Source organism: Pagrus pagrus, assembly GCF_965226575.1.
Source record: "Pagrus pagrus genome assembly, chromosome: 3".
In the NCBI taxonomy this organism is placed as follows: domain Eukaryota; kingdom Metazoa; phylum Chordata; class Actinopteri; order Spariformes; family Sparidae; genus Pagrus; species Pagrus pagrus.
This window is the reverse complement of record NC_140187.1, coordinates 26,674,499-26,691,819: the sequence shown is the minus strand read 5'-3', so window position 1 is coordinate 26,691,819 and position 17,321 is coordinate 26,674,499. Positions and strand designations below refer to the sequence as shown.

Sequence of the window (17,321 nt, the reverse complement as noted above, 5' to 3'; positions counted from 1 at the left end):
GATGTCATGCTGCCACAGCTGGCATGGATGTTCTCCCTTTGTGCCGTCTCTCCATGGCTGCGGTTCCACTGGCAGGCAGCGCTGTTGTCTTTCATTACCCCAGGCTGTCTCAATCTCCCATGAGCCCTGGATTGGAACGGTTTGGTGAAGCATGGTGCGGCGTGGCCCCACGCCAGGCAGTCCACCAGGCCGATGCCAGCTCCGCATTCGACTGTCTCGCCACCGATTAGGACATCTCCTGGACCGCCTCAAGGACATGAGTGCCCACAGCCTATTGCTCCACAAGGATCTGCAAAGCCCGGGGATACAGACTGAGAGCAGGCAGCCTGAACGGGTCTGGAGCTTTATTGTCTGGGAGAAACGCTGAGTTATGTTAACTTCAGCACCTGGCACCAAAGCTCCAGGAGTCAGACAACAAAGCCATCTGAGGATTGAGAGCGGGCTGCTGAAAGAAGAAAGCTGATGCATGTAGGTGGATGTTGACTGCTTGAAGCCAACATTCAATCAAGACAATACCCACTCAATATCCACCTTATTGTGTGAACCTTGCAAACACTGAATTGGACCTTGTTTTGTATTCAGAAAAGCATGAATTTTTGCACTTATGCCCATCTAGTTTCAAATCATGTTTTTCTGCCCTCTCTCGTAGATAATGCATTTCTATTTTGTTTCAGGTCAGGTCAGGTATTCACTTTCAACAGCTCGCAGATGTATATTTTCTAACAAAGCTAAATTTTGCAGATATATGCCAACAGCGCGCTGCTTTCTCCATCAACAATCCCTCAATGACAGACACGTCGCTGTGGGAGGATGATTTAGAAGATGAAGTAGAGAATTACCTATAAGCAAATATTTGGCATTGTACTGTATCTGCACAAGACATACCTATATACATACCTGGGTTAATAAGTACACTGCAAAATCATGCAGTGTACTTATTAACCCAGGGTCATCTCAAATTATAACAATGTTTTTACAGCTTTATTCAGGATCTCTAATACTCCCTCTCTTTCTGTATCTATAGACTCTGATTCTTTAGAAAGACGATTGATAGTGATTAATTGAAAGTTCAAATATCCTTATTAAATATGCGTCCTTACATTGGAAAAATTGTCTCATCCAATGAGTTTTGCAAGGTGTGACTCCCTTTTTTAGCCATTTTTTAGGTAATATCCAACTGGAGACAATGCAGTTGAAATGTTTTGCTCTTTAGTGAACATCTGAACATCTACTTCATGGACTGGCATTAGATTTGGTACATTAATTCATGCCCCCCTCAGGATAGATTATAATAGCTTGAATGATCCTCTGACTTGGCATCCAGCACAACTATCAGTTCTGAATTTGAATGTACTGTATTTCATTACCAGCTACCTGTAAACTAATGAAATTCAATCAGCCTCAGCTGTACTTTCTGTTTAGTACTAGTTTAGCATGCTAACACGTGAAATTAAGATGGTGAACATGGAAAACATTATACCCCAAGGGAGCAATTAAAAAAAACATTATCAACAGAGTGTGAAGACACAACAGTGTTTAGGAGATGTCCACTGAAGTTAGCATGCTAACCAGCTAGCCCAGGGCCACCCTGTCTCGTAATGCCATTTTGCACCGGCAAGGGGCAATAGTCTACTAGCCCCCATAGTTTCAGCAGGCAGACATATGCTAGCTGTTAGCATAATAAATGAACAAAATAAACTCACAAAATGCTGAGAAATGACAGACTCTGAATCCTACTTTCCTTACTAAACAGAAAAATACAACCAGGCACCTACTGAATTCAGCTGCAGCCAAGCATAGGCTAGCAAAGAGTCAGTTGCTCCAATGATCTGCTGCCCCCTATGTTTTCGGAGCTACCTTCGAGTATTGGCCATATATTCTACAAGTAGTAACTTTAACATCAGCGTAGCATCGCCATTGTTAGCATGTAAGCAACTGGGATTTTTATTTACGACAGTTTTATCGCACTCAGAAACTGTGGGGGGTTAATACTGACATTTCTTTTATCTAAAGGGGCTCTATGTAACAATTTGTAGCAATTTCCATGTATTAATGACTTTTTTATTTGCCATATGTGAGTGGATTGTGACTCGACATGAAAAATGGGTCCTTCCCACTCGGTTGCCTATAAAAAGCCCATAGAGAGTTGAGCTGAGTTGTTTAATGCTGCTTTAATGATGATTTTTCACGACAGGATGTGACTTTATGCACGTTCTGGAGTGCCTCATCACAGCTCCACCTAAGAGCGAGAAACAGAAGGGAACATTTGCTGACATAAACTAACGACCGGTCTCCAGCACAACGCAGGGCCCCTTTAATGCAGTTTCATTTTCCTGTTTTCTTGTTTAAAGCCTGGAACAACAGGTATTTTGGTCTATTGTGGCTCGACTCTGATGACCACATCCCCTCTTGTGGCTCATTGATAAGCGATGACAAACCTGACATGATCCGCTGCTGTAGAACAAGGAGCTTTATCCTTAATCAGGGATGCGGTTTTTATCTGTTTGTGACAAGCTGGAGCCAGTAAGTCTGACAACAGCATGTTCATCATGCTCATATTTGCGTAATCGTGTCTTGTCTGTTGTATTGTAATGCTCACTTGGACTATAAACCAAACTTGTCTCCCAGCCGTGTTGCATGCTTTACTCCAGCAGCTTTATTCATATGTGACTCACAGCTTCTATTTATCCGGTGTATGACTCTGAGCCGTTTGCGTACATGTGGAGGCGTATCTAATCAAGTTTGTATCTCACATTTTCCTACATTTCTGAGTGACTGTCTCTACGACAGGATTCAGAGAAAAGCTTTCGGAGAAACAGTGTGCGCCGCTTGCAAGAGCTCATCACAGGCTTGTTTTCTCATCAAACCAGTGCTGAGCAGTTTGTGTCCTCAGACCAACCCGGGAGAGAAGAGAGGATGGAGACAAAACAGACTCCACTGCTTATTTTGGGTCTACCTGGATATTGTGTGAAAACAGAAAATAGGCACTTGCAACTACAGATACCTCCGTTTTCCATCGGCAGCATGGATGTGTAACTGAACCGAAATAAACTGGGCTGATTCGAAGTGAACGAAAACCTAATGAAGTGGAATCGAATAGCATCAAATCAAATTGAGTAAATTTAATTAAGGCAATCTCAGCTGAACTGCACTGAAACTGTCACGGGATCACTGACGGCGAGGGTCAGTAAGGTAGAGAGAGTGTAGTGGGAGGAGGGAGGGAGGCTGGTCGCTCCAGGTTTAGCGAGCCAGTTGAGACAGATTGTAAGTGACAAACTAATGACTGTGGCCAGCAGGAGGCTGGCAGGCCAGAACTCAATCCACAAACTACACAAGTAAGAGCAGGTCTCTCACTCGTCGGGCCACTTTCATCCTCTTTGAGTGGTCCCGAAAATGCACACTCAGCTCGGGTATAATTAATTCACCACTCAAAGTGTTTTGCCAGAAAACCACTCCTCCATTTTCGTGTCCGACATCGCCTTACACGTTCAGAGCATTATTCCCTCCTGCTTTGTTCTTGCTAACAAAGTCTCACCGGAGTCCATTTGCTTACAAACCATGAGCCACCAGGTTTTTTGTTTTTTTTCCACCTGTCCTGCCGGCTGCTTAGCTCGACTTGTCGAGTTGCTAACATTAATAGCCTGTAGAAGTTTTTTTGTTTGTTTCCAATTTCTTTCTTCAGTCTGCAGGATGGTAAACTACCTAATTTGGTCTCAGTGAAAAAAGGGATTGAGTTGTACTGTTGGCGGGGCTCTGTGTACAGGTGTTTCTGTGGCCTCTGATGGCTCTCAGCTCCCGCAGATTAAGTCCGTGAGGCTCGAGGCCTGTGGGGGGACTCTGGGCTGTTGCTGTTGGTCATGAGACAAGAAGCTGTGTTTCCTGCCAGCACTGGACTCTAATCTAACAGAGAGATTTTCTGTTCAGCACTTCTATAGGACTCATTAGAGGGCCCTTTACTGGCTTGTTCGGGCAGCCACTTCTGGACAGCTTGGCTCGGTTTGTGTGTGTGCGTGTGTGTGTGTGTGTGTGTGTGTGTGTGTGTGCCTGGGTGTGTGTGCGCGTGCGTTTGCCGCGCACGTGTATCCCCGGTGTAAGAGTCTGAGTGTCCCACCTGTTCCCACTCACTGGAGCGTTAGCGGATATGTATGTGTGCACTAGAAGGGCCATAAACTCACAACTACCCTCCGATGAGTGATATAACCCTGCAGGAGAGGACGCATCAGCCACACCTCCCACTGTGTGACAGCTCCACCTGCTGGCTCAGCTCCACTCATCCCTCCTCACCTGACCAAAGGAAAATGCGTCCATCAAAGCTGGAGCCTATTAGCTTCCTGCAGCCATCTGCTGCTATTTCTAGATTGATGTATGTGACCGGATCTAAATGAGTCTGCAGAGAGACGCGTTCATCGGAGTCTCTATTTACTGAAGCGCTCTATGAGGGGAGATGGTATTGATATTTCATTATGAGTCTAATAAAGGGCAGCCAGTATTGAGTTTTCATTAATAGGGTTGGTTTGGTGCAGATTAACATGTCTGCGCACTTCATAATGACTCGGAGAGATGCTAAATGACTCCAGCTGGGTGTTTTAACTGGCCTCAGCGGTTTGACTGATCAAACAATCGGCGGCATCCTTCACAGCTGAAGAAAGAGTGGGAGGAGGGAGAAGAGGAGATATAGAGATACACAGAGACAGGCAGGAAGACGTGAGGAGAGATAGACAGATAAAGAACAGACAGGCGGAGAACACTGAGCGACCGAGATGTGATGAGAAAGATAGCAAGAGATCAAAAGAAGCACAGAATGTGAGTTAACAAAGAGTACAGAATAAACCAGAGGAGTAGAAAAAAAGAAAAGTAAGAAGAGCCAAGGCTCAAAGAAACAAAGAAGCCAAGAAGCAGCCACCGAAGAAGTTAGAAGTAACTCCCCCATCTGCACCTCCAAGACCTCTTCCTGGGTTTGTTCTCGTTCCTCCAGGCGGTCCCTGACTTCAGTGCCCCCGGCCGTCGAGCTGTTAGAAAGCGTGACCCCTGGGTGAAAATGGCAAAACTAGCCTAGCAACAAACAAACACTGGAGCGTGCATAAAACGCACTGTGGATTGCTGCACGAAGCAGCCGGGCCCGGTGCGCACAACACTGGCCTGTCCTTGACGTTCATTCTCTCTCACTCTCTCACTTTGCTGTGGCACAATGGAGGCTGGAGCCAAATGGATTAATAGGAGGAGAAAGAGTCCATAATGCAGATGGTCTCCTCTCTGCTCTGTCTCTGCAGTGGTGAGTCTGGGGACGGGCTGAACTTTCAGCACCATGGACAGCGTCACAATGCTCCGTCTCTCTGCGTCTCTGTTGTGTCTGAACAAAGCCGAGTGAGCGTCTGATGCTGTTTCTTGTCACAGCACTGTGATATTGCAGTGTGTGCTGCAGTGCTCCCCCTCACTGTAACTGGACTAAGCAAGGCCCGTCAACCTCCTGGTATTATCTGCAGCACACCATTAAAATGAGTGATGATCCAGGTCTGTTCCCACAGCGGAAAGCCAGGACTTTTAGGCAATAATTGATGGGCCTTTTACCAACACATTGCTCCTTCCCTGCAACTTTGTGTATGTCTGTTCATCCATGCGTGCGCGTGTGTGTGTGTGTGTACGATTTACAATCAGTTATTGAGCAAATAAGGTGTTGTAACAGACTCCAGTTGTCCTGTCTCCTGTGGAAGAAGGGAAGATGTATGTGTGATTCACTGGTAGATGGGGGGGTTGCATCCACGCATTGACTCACTTTGTCAGTGTCACTTGACAGAATATGTATCTGTTGATTGATTTCTGTGTTCTCCTGTGCTATTCTTTCTCATTTATTACTTTTTTTTTTTTTTCTTCTTTTTACAGAAAGTGTCCCAGTACACCATCATCGTCCAGGCCACTGACATGGAGGGCAACTTGAACTTTGGCTTGTCCAACACAGCCACAGCCCTCATCAGCATCACCGACATCAACGACAACCCCCCAGAACTGACCGTCAGAACGGTGAGTCTTAAACCCATTGATAATTTATTGATCTGTGTAAAAGAGCCTGACATATACTGGATTATTGGTGCCAATACCAATAATAGTAAAAACAAAATCCCTGCAGTTCAAAGCAAGAGAGTTTTTTTCATTCTTCCTTTGTGAGATTAATTGTATAGAAATCAAAAATGAACATCAAGAACTTGGCTTCTGTGGGTAGAACAGGTTGTACAATTGCTCTTTGGCCATGTGCAGATTATAACAATCCTATAAATGTATTAAGATTTATGAGTCTCATCAAAATCTGCAGTCTAATCTGAACTCAGTGGCTCTCAACCGTTTATTAAAGCCCCCCTCCAGTGTATTTTGGTACTTTTATGTATTTCTGAGTCCTTTCCTGGCAACGCTGATGAGCCAAACTGTTCAACAAATATTTTTAAAGTTGTGCTCACAGTCACAAAATCGAAGCGTTTTGCTAACATGGAAAAATTACGCATGACTACAGTAGAATCTGGGAGTCATACGTCATCCTCTGATAGGGGTTATAAAAGCAGGTTTGCAGGAGAGATAGCTCCAGTGATCGCTTTCAGAGCAGGCCAGTGTTAGCGATCGAGCAGAGGGGAAAGTTTAGCAGAGGAGTTGCAGTAGATGGACAGTACAGGTTACAGTGTGACCGTGAATAAACTCTGCATCTCCTCGATACACAAGAAGAACTTCAGTTTGAGTGACAGCTATCACTGTCCCTGCTTATATCCATGCTGCTGTTCGTCCATGAGAATATCGATGCTTTCGCTAATCCATGCTAGTGATGATGATCTGGCCTGGTCGCCATGGTATAAAAGTACGTATGACTATCAACCACGCCTCCGTTCTCTGTTTGAGAGAGAGCGGTGATCGTCTGACAGGAAGAGAAACTGACTGGAGGGAGGCTTTAAATAACTCTTTCTTTAAAAAATGAGAGTGGCTGTATTCACCATTCTGTGGTTTGCTGTAAATATGTTGTTTTTGATATATATTTGAGGGAGGATATTGATTTTTTTATCTGTCATCTAAACAATTGCTTATTTAAGAAAAGACGGCTCTCAGATATTATTAGAAAGTATTTTATCTCGTCCGTGACAGACAGCAATCATGAAACAAAAGCTCGACTGAAATATGTTTCCTGAAACACTGAGATGAAGGAACAGCGTAAACAGCAGATGACAAAGAGAAAAGATCAGGACTGATACAAACATGAGATATAAACAACACAGTGACAGATAAAGAAACACTGTGCATATGGAGAGGCAGAAAAAGAAACTGTGAGTGAAAGTGAGATGGAGCGTAGTTTAGGTGATGGGAGGTGCACTCCTCCCTCCTTCCCTCTCAGTGTGTTCCCTGCCAGCGGGGCCTCTGGTGGCCAGGGTTTGTCTGCAGGCATCTGGCCCCGGTCCCTGATACCTCCACATTGGTCTGACAGGAAGCCACGCTACAGCTGGCCCACTTAACTATGGCGGTGTGAGAGGGAGTTGTTTGTTTTCGAGAGCGAGGGTTCTTGGTGATGCAGACCTTGTGTGCGTGCGTGCCTTTGGGTTTCTGCATCTTTCCCCACATGTACAGCTTGTATTCTCTCTTTTTCGGCCTGCTGATAGGACAGAATCAAACGCTGACCGCAGCTTGACAGACCTACAGGATTGTTGCTGCTCTTTATGCGAGCGCTTGAATTTCTGAGATTCCAGAGAGAGACGGATGCTGTCTGCAGCCGAGCTCAGAGGCAGAGCGAGCAGTGTGTCAGCGTCACACACTGTGATCCTCCGTCTCCTCGGCGGGGCCGTCGGCAGCCTGCGTGCCAGTACAGTTCCAGCCGCATGCTCTGATAAGAGCTCCCCAGCTGTCAGGGGTAGAGCTCACCGAACAAGGCTGCCGCTCCGCTCAGAACGCCTCTGTCCCATGTCTGTGGAGCTGTAGCTGTCAGGGCTCTTCACGGGGGAGGAGCTCTGGACCAGAGTCCCCCCTCTGGTCAGGAAAATGGACATGCTGCGCTTCAGCGGGCACACAAACATGTACATTGTCCTTGACATTTACAGAAGACAGTTGTGAGTTGGAACATATTGTACATGTATGCTCACACACACACTGTGATAAATGTTTCATTATGCTCCCTGCAGCCCTCCTGACTAATTGACTGTACATTTGCGGGAGCTTGTGAGGGAGCAGTTGCTCATATTTTGGAGTGTAACTCAAAGAGGCTAATGAGTGAAAATGTATAAAAAAATATGTTTCTGTTGTACATCCTTCACTCAAGCCGCCACACACTCTCACATGAAACATCGGCGGCAAATAAATTGTTCTTTACCAGATGCCATTTCCGCTGCTTTGTCAATCTCCACTTTTTGTTTTGCTTCCCACATGAGCAACTAGACTTGGAGCAGTTCAGTAATTATTTGTGCATGACAGACGCGAGAAGAATTCATTGCTCTCTACGGGAGGCATAGAGAAAACATAAGCGCGCTAATTAAGTGAAATTGCTTGTGGGGGCGTAAACCAAGCTGATATATAGCATCTAATTTAAAAGAAAAAAAAGCCAAATGTTTTATTCATATCACCACATGGGCCTCCTGAACGCACTATGTTAATGCTATGTTCATCATTATGTGATAACAGAAAGACAGTGGTACTTGCCGTGATCCATCTCATCAAACTATCTAATCAAGTGCATCGCAGCCCCGCTAAAGTGCACCCAGTGGTTTTTCATTCACGATGAGGAGCAGGAGGGCTGCTCGGAGACTTGTGCGGCTGAAAGCTTGCGCTCCCAGACGCACTGGCATTCAGACAGATCTGAATGAGTGCTGAGTGCTATTTGTGATTCACCTGTAGAGCTGCAGCCTGTGGCTTCTAAATACCTGAAAGAGTGCCATTCACCACTTCCCTCTGCTCCCCAGTCCTCAACTTTGATGTGTGCTGAACGGCGCTGCCGGAAAAGCAGCTCGATGTGTGTGTATAACATGAGAAATGAGAGTTTGCCAGTAGCTACATCTTTACGACGCCATAACAGCCGTTTTAAGTGGACTGATATCAGTCTGATATAAGCGTGAGCCTGTTCGGGACATTTATCCCTTTGTAATGCCGTAATTATCGTTCGGTTTTGTTTTCAGACTCCATGACGAGCTCATTTAGTCTTGTTGAGTCGCAGCTCTGCCGTCTAAATGGAACATTTTCATGTGCCGAGTCAGTTTTCAGAGGAAGATTTCCCCTGCTGGGCTGTGCACCTTGATGCAGATTTGTTTTCTAAAATGATTTGGAGTCTGTGCAGCACTGTACTCGTTTCTCCTGGCTGGACTGCAGCCCAAACATTCAAAGGCTACATGAAATCAATAATCGGGAGCAATCAGGCGTAAGTTAGCCTGCGTCAGCTGGGTTTTGTTTGGTGCTGGCCTTCATACATGTGATTTATTGACATGTCAGAGGTTCGTAAAATAAGATCCTGTCATAATGTGTCATCGATGATGCTGATGCTTTGACCAGTGAAGCTATAAAAGTCATTTTCAAGTTTAGCTCTTCGAAGGTGAAACAGACAACTGCCTGTCAGATCTCAGTGATATGAAAAGGCAGTAAAACACCTTGTTGTATTGAGAAGTTGGCAGGTTGTGTTACTGACTGATCGAGTAGAAAGAATGCTGGTTTTGAGCCGTCTTAAGTCTCGGTGATAAGAGGAAACAGATATCAACAAGGGATCAGACTTTAACACAACATGGAGTGAATCCCTGTCCGTTCACTCTTGTTTTACCTCAGTTTCTATCACTCTCCTTCACCTTCCTTGCCTCCTCCATCAGTGGGGCTCTTTTTCTTTTGCAGTGTAGAGTTTCCCCAGTTATTCCAGTTGTTCTACCATCACCTGGGAAAACAATGCCTCTTCCTGTTTTGGTTGTTGCCATTGGACGCACGTCCTTTGTGTTGTAATTCAGCCTTCATTTATCCAGGAGAAATCGAGCCCAGAGGCAGACTGAATAGCAAGTGAAGCCAAGGTTTATGGGGAACAAGTCTATACACTGATGTTGTCATTTTCTACAGCCGTTACACTGTGCACCCTGTGTTTACTTCAGAATGACAAGTTAGAGAAAAAAATGTTGTCTATTGCCAGTTTAAACCAAATTCATGAAGCAATGAAACACACTCTTTTCTTCAATCTACTCAGCCTTGCAGCTGCAGTGTATGACCAGAAACCTATAGAAGCTAATGTTAGATATATATTGCATCACTAACTTTATGACTTCACTACTTGCTTTGTTTTTAGAGGTGTTCGGTAAGTCTATGGCCAGATCTTATACCCTGAATCTTGGAAGGGAACTGACTGTACTGAAGCTCCAGTCACTGACCGAATCACTCTGTGGTGACTGAAGGCACAGCTGTCAGCGTGGCCGTGATGCACAATGCGACTCCCTTGTTAAAAGCTTATTAAAAGACAATAAAAAACATAGAAACAATATAATTATTGTCACAAATAATACCCTGCTGAACCATTTCTTTATAAACAGTGTTTTTATATAAGTAATCTTGTACTGAACTGACCGTATTAGCTCGAGCTAGCAGCAGCCTGAACATATACCACTGACCTGAAGTCAGTCAGAATCAGGGATGAAGGTATTTAAACTGTGATGCGATCACTAAGCCTAGAAACATAGAGAACGATCTTCATTACCAATAAGTACGAATCTTTAAACTGAACTTAGAGAAACAATTTGAAACAGCATAGAGACCTCTATGTATTGTGTTGCATGGGTATCTATCAAAGTTAGCATGCTAACTAGCTAGCTTTGCCACATCGTACCTCAAGAGTTGACGGTCCAACAGAAAACAACACCAACGATCACCCAGTGCTCCGAGCTCCCAGTCCCGTCAGAGTCAGCTAATGCACCCGCTAGCTGCTTGGTTAACTGAGCTTACTAGCTAACAGCGCCTAGTTAGCAGCAGTTAGCGGTTACTTTAGCAATTTGCTGCCCCTATTTTCTTACATACAGCACCTTTAACTAACAGCCATTTGTGGCTGCAGCACAACATGCAAGTGTGGCTTATGGTGTTTTGTTCTGGCCTTCAGAGGATGTGTCTTCACCTAATGTTGCTGAACAAGCTCACACTGTTCCTCAGATTTTACCCTTATAAAAGTAATATTGTTAAATGTTTACAAAGATAAAGTACATAAAGTTTGTTTTTAAAGCTCTATAAATACAGGATCTGCAACACTGACATGACGTAACATCTCAAATTAAACTTTAATGTTTCTTTTTTTTATTTTTGCCTCATTTGAATTTTATATTCTCAGGCAAAGTCAGGCACCATCTGACATTTACATACAATGAATCTTATTTGGCCCGCTCCTTTACCCCCGTCCTCTTTGTAACTACAAAATCCTCCAGAAACTCATAGTCTGTGTCTCTAGTGGCTTATCAATGGGTCCACATTGCATTTTAGAGCGAGTGGCCATTTTGGATGCGTCCTCCCCTACAGTCAGCTCCATTGTGTATGCCTCTGAGAGAGCATATTCCATTTGGCCGCCTGACAGCGTGGCCCAAACAAGCTTGGAAGGTTTGTGGTGGTGTTTGTGCTGAAGCTTGGGGTGAAAATGAAATGGAGGAGCCCACACACCAGAGACGGAGAGTGCATATTTAATTTGTTCTGTGCTTATCAGCCTGGTTGTACTGCGGGGGATAGGAGGAGAGGGGGCAAGGAGGGGGGGAGGAAGGGAGGGAGGGAGAGAATAGGAAAAGAGGAATCGAGCAGTTTGGACGCTGCTTCAATCCCACGATGATGAAGCCATTAAAGTGAACAGCAGCTGGCAGACACACACCATAAACAAGTTAACGCTTCACAAGAGGAAACGCGGATTATCGTCTGACAATGAGAGCTTTCAGCGTGGATGTGTGTCTACCTTCGAGTGCCCGTTCCTCTGTATTCAGATAAACCCCTATAGAGAAAGACATGTATCCCGTTGCGCTGTAAATTCTTCTTCGGGCTCCGCAGCTGCCACTAAGTTTCCTCCAGAGTTAGTTCTGAGGGGAGTTGTTTCAGATTGCAATATAATGAAGATCATTAGCCAAAGATTATTCCTACCGCTGCCTTAATTACAGTACTTATCTAATTGCTTATTAAGACCTAGATGTGGTGGATGCACGGAATCTAAATTAAATGGGTAAACACTTAATTGAACAAATCCATTAGTTCAAATAATGAGTTTCATATGAGCAGACATGGGACAGCATTAACATAATGGGAGATATGATTCTCTATTATCCACATTTAAATAAATACGTCTCCTTCTGTCTTTGTCGCTCCCTCTCCTATCGTTCTATTATCTTCCCCATTTGTTTTGCCCCCACTTTCGATTCATGTTTCAGCGTAATGAGCAATTATTGGCGTGACCCTAAAAGCAGTTTGTTTTCATAAGAGCAATTATAGAAAACGCTTAAAGATTGATGACGGCACGAGCAAATGTTTAGAATCCCAATAAATCAACTTATTAACATGCATTAGCCGACTGCCGGAGCAACATCAGCGTAATTGTTATCTCTCCCATCCTCCCTCCTTCATTTCCTCCCCCCTCCCTCCTCCCTCCTGCTCTGTAGTTTTCAGGGGAGGTGCCGGAGAACAAGGTGAACGTGGTGGTGACCAACCTGACGGTGGTGGACAGGGACCAGCCACACAGTCCCAACTGGAACGCCGTCTACCGCATCGTCAGCGGGGACCCCTCTGGACACTTCACCATCCGCACGAACCCCATCACTAACGAGGGCATGCTGACGGTGGTCAAGGTAAAGAAGGAGCCGTGCACCCGTCTGATTTGTTGCTCCGTTGTTCTCCATTATTATTCAACACAGCATCTTGTAGGTTTCCACCTGCTCTGAAGTGCCAGATGTTGATGACTGAGTACTTTGGTCTCACATTGTTTTCACTGAATTATATGTCATCTCTCAAATTGGAGCACAGTTAGAACCAATCTTGCAATCAGCCACACTCGTTTTCCTCCCGTCTCTCATCATTCTGTTATCTCCCTCTCCCTCTCCCTCCTCGTCGCTGTCGGCTCCAGCCCGTTGATTTTGAGATGAATCGTGCCTTCATGCTGACCGTGGTGGTGTCCAACCAGGCCCACCTGGCCAGCGGCATCCAGTCCTCTCTCCAGTCCACAGCGGGAGTCACCATCTCGGTTCAGGACGTGAACGAGCCGCCCGTCTTCCCAGTCAATCCCAAGACGATCCGCTTTGAGGAGGGTGTGCCGGCGGGGACGACTCTCACCGTGTTCGCTGCTCAGGACCCTGACCACTTCATCCACCAGATTGTCAGGTACAAAGACGCTTCATGAAGTGTTCGATGAATGTAATACATCAGTAAACTAAGACAACATGAGAACTCTTTGGATGTCCTGGTCGGCCTGGTTTCACATGTCAACTTGAAATGCAAAAAATTATCTTTAAAGCTTCTTGAATTATTTTACAACCATTTGGGGGAGCAAACAAGCTGTGATGTGGCAAACATGTCAGCCACAGGTGCTTATTTACACATCTAGCAGGCACGGAGCAACATGAGGATTAATCTGGAGTCCTGTTTGTGTCCATTAGATTCATTTAAGGCCAATATTCACCCTATTAGCTCTGTTTTCCACTATGTCCACCAGCTAGACATGAACTGCCTTCCATTCTGTTTGGTAGCTTATCACAGTGAGTTCATCAAAGCTTTTTGCCTGACAACCGCTGCATCTGTTTCTGGAAAGGAGGTTGATGGGAGTAGCGTGACTGACAGTTGCCTGGGGAAGATCTTCTAGATCAAAACGTTGCCTTTCCAAGAGATTTAAACTATTTATTTGGAGCCTAACAGCCTTAAAACGTTTCTCCTTTCTGCTTATTAATGTGGATTAATCAAAAGTTAAGTTAAGATGCAGGTGGTAAAACCAAGGTCCTTATAGGCAAGTCTCGCCACTCAGCAGCCATCTTGGGGCCCAGGCACAGTGGATGTTTGAGGGGCATGATCACTCATGATCCCGCTCAGCTGTGATAAAGCACACAATTTGGGTGGAAGTTGGCAGTACGGACATTCAAGAGGCTTTAAGCAGTTTGTCTCCTGTCATAACATCTCAGGTAAAGGAACTGCAGTCTGCTTATGATCCTCTGTGTGTTCATCATGAAGAGTGACCCTGTTCACTTACAAGTAATTATTTGTAATCACTGATAAAAAATGATAATAGCAGTTTATGGGTGTTAGATGGCAGACTATTTTCTCTTTCACTCGATACACTTTAATGTCAGTTTTTCTTTCAAGTTACCAATTATGAATCCTTCTATTATGCTGTAGGTGCATACAATGTTAAACTAATTACATTGAGTGACGTGAATAACAAGGACAAAAGGAACAATAGCAGAGACAAATGGAAAACAACGTAACTTAATTAAGAAATGAGAAGTGCCAGCTGTTAGGAAATGTAGCTTTAATCAAATGTAGGGCAGATAATATAACATAATTAATGTAACACAATATTATGATTTACATGTCATTGTTTTTCCAGAGAACTTTAAAGATGATGAGATCAGTAAAACTGTGCATCCTGTACAGCAACATTGTTTCTTGGCTCTGGCAAGGTTGCTCATGCACGAGCACAAGCACAGGTGCCCAACATGTACATGGAGTATTATCTTGCGTAATGCGGCCGGAGCGATGTGAGTGCAGGCCAGCGGGGGGCTGGGGAGGAGGGACAATCATTACTATCAGCTAGCTAGCTCAGTTAGCGGTGCATCGAGCAGTCCAGACTCGGAGGTTAGATTACTGGAGATGTGTTGGTGTTTACACTGCTAGCACAGGAGTTTTGGACCAGTTTTGGCCGGGGCTAGCTGGTTAGCGTATGCTAACTTCAGTAGATATCTCCGCAACACAATACACAGACTTCCTCATTTCAAAAACTATCTTTTTTTTAACATTCTCTTCATCATTTTAGCAAATTTTTTAATGTTTTCAACTAAAATTCTTACATACTGCACCTTTAATAAGACAGAGATTTACTGTAGGCTAACAGTGTTGCTCGCTAAAGTACTTTCTAATGTCTCCTTCCTTTTCTTTGTTGTGCAGTTTGGGTACTTTTTTAGAATCCGTAGCTAGCTAGCTGCTGTAGCATACCTTTCTATGATGATTACATACTTTGGCCCGTAGTGGAGGCGAATGGGAGGGTTGATATTTCATTGTGAGTTTCATGCTATTAGGCGGAGCCCTTTTGATGCACCATATGCTATTTTTTTCCCCGCCTTCATTATCTGACCTCATGCTGATCCCCACATTACATTGCCTAAAATCACATATGTTGAGGACTATTTAAAGAAAATTGTTTTCATCTGAGCCCTTTTGTCCCCACCACCTTTCAACACAAAGTGCCACCCTTTGCGTGACGCCCAGCCGTGGCTGTGGTCCCTGCTCACTGCTCTCCCTACTGTGCCAAACTGCCATCTGTTGTTTTTCCTTTAGATGAAAATGCAGATTCTTACATTCAGGTTTCATATTACAGTCAGAGGTAGATCTGAACCTCCTCTTACGGTCACAGACTACCTGGTAGTGAGATATAGGGAGGAACTTCCAATATTTTGTAACCACTGAATCGGAGTGTCACCAGCGTTTAATCAGCGGCGAGCTCTTCCTTCACAGTTTGTCCCTCTTCTGTGACATTCTCCACGACCCCCTCGCCCACATCCCCGCCTCCAGTTACCATCCCGTTGCCAGGCGACCGGTGTGAAGAGGTCATCCTGTAATGAGTTGGACACTGTCTGTCTGCCCTCCTTAGATCCCCCTCTCCTTCTTCTCTTCCTCCTCATTGATCCCTCCCTCCATTCTTCCTAACTGGGATGACACACAGCGGGCATGGTGCCATCCAGGCATCGACCCTGTGTGATAGAAACTCCCACATGCCCACTGAGGTCCAGCAGCACCGTTCCACTCCATAGCCAGCCCCGACGAGGAAGATTGATTTTTCTTAATGTCAGTGAGACGGCCTCTTCTCACTGAGGGACCCAGTGGAAATGTTACTGAATTGATAGCGGGGGAGGCAGTGGGAGATGTACTCGTATACCTACTGTACAGAAGACTGAGCAATATCCACATCTCAGGTTCCTTCTCCTAAAAAGACATGTCATGCAAACTAAGTGGACTGAGCTCTTCTGCCCTTTGAGAGAAGTCACTCCTCTTTTACTCCCCTTTCTCTCATCCCTCCCTCCCTCTCGCTCCCACTGACCCTGTCACTTTCTTCTCTGTCAGTCGGTGGGTCTGGTATTGATGGGACCTCAGAGCTGCTGTCTTCTCCAAAGCAGCTTGCCAGCAGTCGCTCATCTCATGCTCAGACAGCCTCCTCTCTGCTGCTGCTGCTGCTGCTGTATTCCCTCTAGGTGACCTCGCTTAAACCCTCACTAAAGCACACACAAAACACACAGAAATGCACAACGGCAGACTGAGGAACGCACGCGAACGCGCACACGAGGGCCCGCAGAGGATGAGTGAAAGGCCCGTGCGTGAGCAGTGGATGGGAGAGGAGCCAGCTTTTGTTTTTTTTATGTTTCTGGATTTCTTGCTTTTTTCTCTCGTTGGCAGTAAAGAAAAGATGATGTTAGGGCGAGCATGTTTGCCAGCTGATGTTACTGTTAGATTTGATCTAAGTGGGAGCAAAAGCTAATTTGTGTGCGTATGTGTATGTTTCTGTTCTTATTAGAGTATTAGCCTTGCGGGGTGAGGACATTTTTGTGATGGGAGGTTATGTTTCTTGGTCCTCACTTCTAAAGGTCTTGGGTTTAGGATTAAAGTTTTACACCAGCAATTAAATATTACGCTTCCATGAAGCTGGGAGACTCACGGGAGACAGATTAAAAACAGAAAGGTCAAAATGGAAGGGGCTTAGGCCGAGAAACTCTGACATTTACACAATGTCTGTGCAGCACTACAGTTCCCACAATGCAACGCAATAGCACCTTTCACTAGATCCTCCAGGTTGTAACGTAAGGCTTTTGTTAACAATGTAAAAAAAACATCATTATTGATCATTATGAAAGGCAGCAGTTCAGCGAGGTAGCTAACAGGTGGAGATGCAGTGTAACCCTTCTCTTAGCCACAGACCACATGTGATTGTAACAAAGAACAGAAATGAACATAAAGCATTGTTATCATACCACATAAGAAACTATTTCATACTATGTTTGAACAAATACATATTTGTTTTATGACAACGTGTCATTCACACACAAACACATTAACACTTTGTCTACTATGTAATGAAGTTACTATGAGTACATTTACAAAAGTTCTGTATTTAAGTACAATTTTAAGGTACT

The 17,321-nt window shown here is 44.8% G+C and overlaps 1 protein-coding gene across 2 annotated transcripts in view; it reads left to right on the top strand.

Annotated features, from left to right (window-relative positions):
• Positions 1 to 17,321, top strand: part of cdh4 (cadherin 4, type 1, R-cadherin (retinal)) — a 216,229-nt gene that overhangs the window by 184,066 nt on the left and 14,842 nt on the right. For both annotated transcript variants that reach the window (XM_084349378.1, XM_084349377.1), the window contains exons 9-11: positions 5,881 to 6,018; positions 12,597 to 12,782; positions 13,058 to 13,311. In XM_084349378.1, the coding sequence (XP_084205504.1) occupies positions 5,881 to 6,018; positions 12,597 to 12,782; positions 13,058 to 13,311 (578 nt within the window). The remainder of the gene's footprint in view (positions 1 to 5,880; positions 6,019 to 12,596; positions 12,783 to 13,057; positions 13,312 to 17,321) is intronic.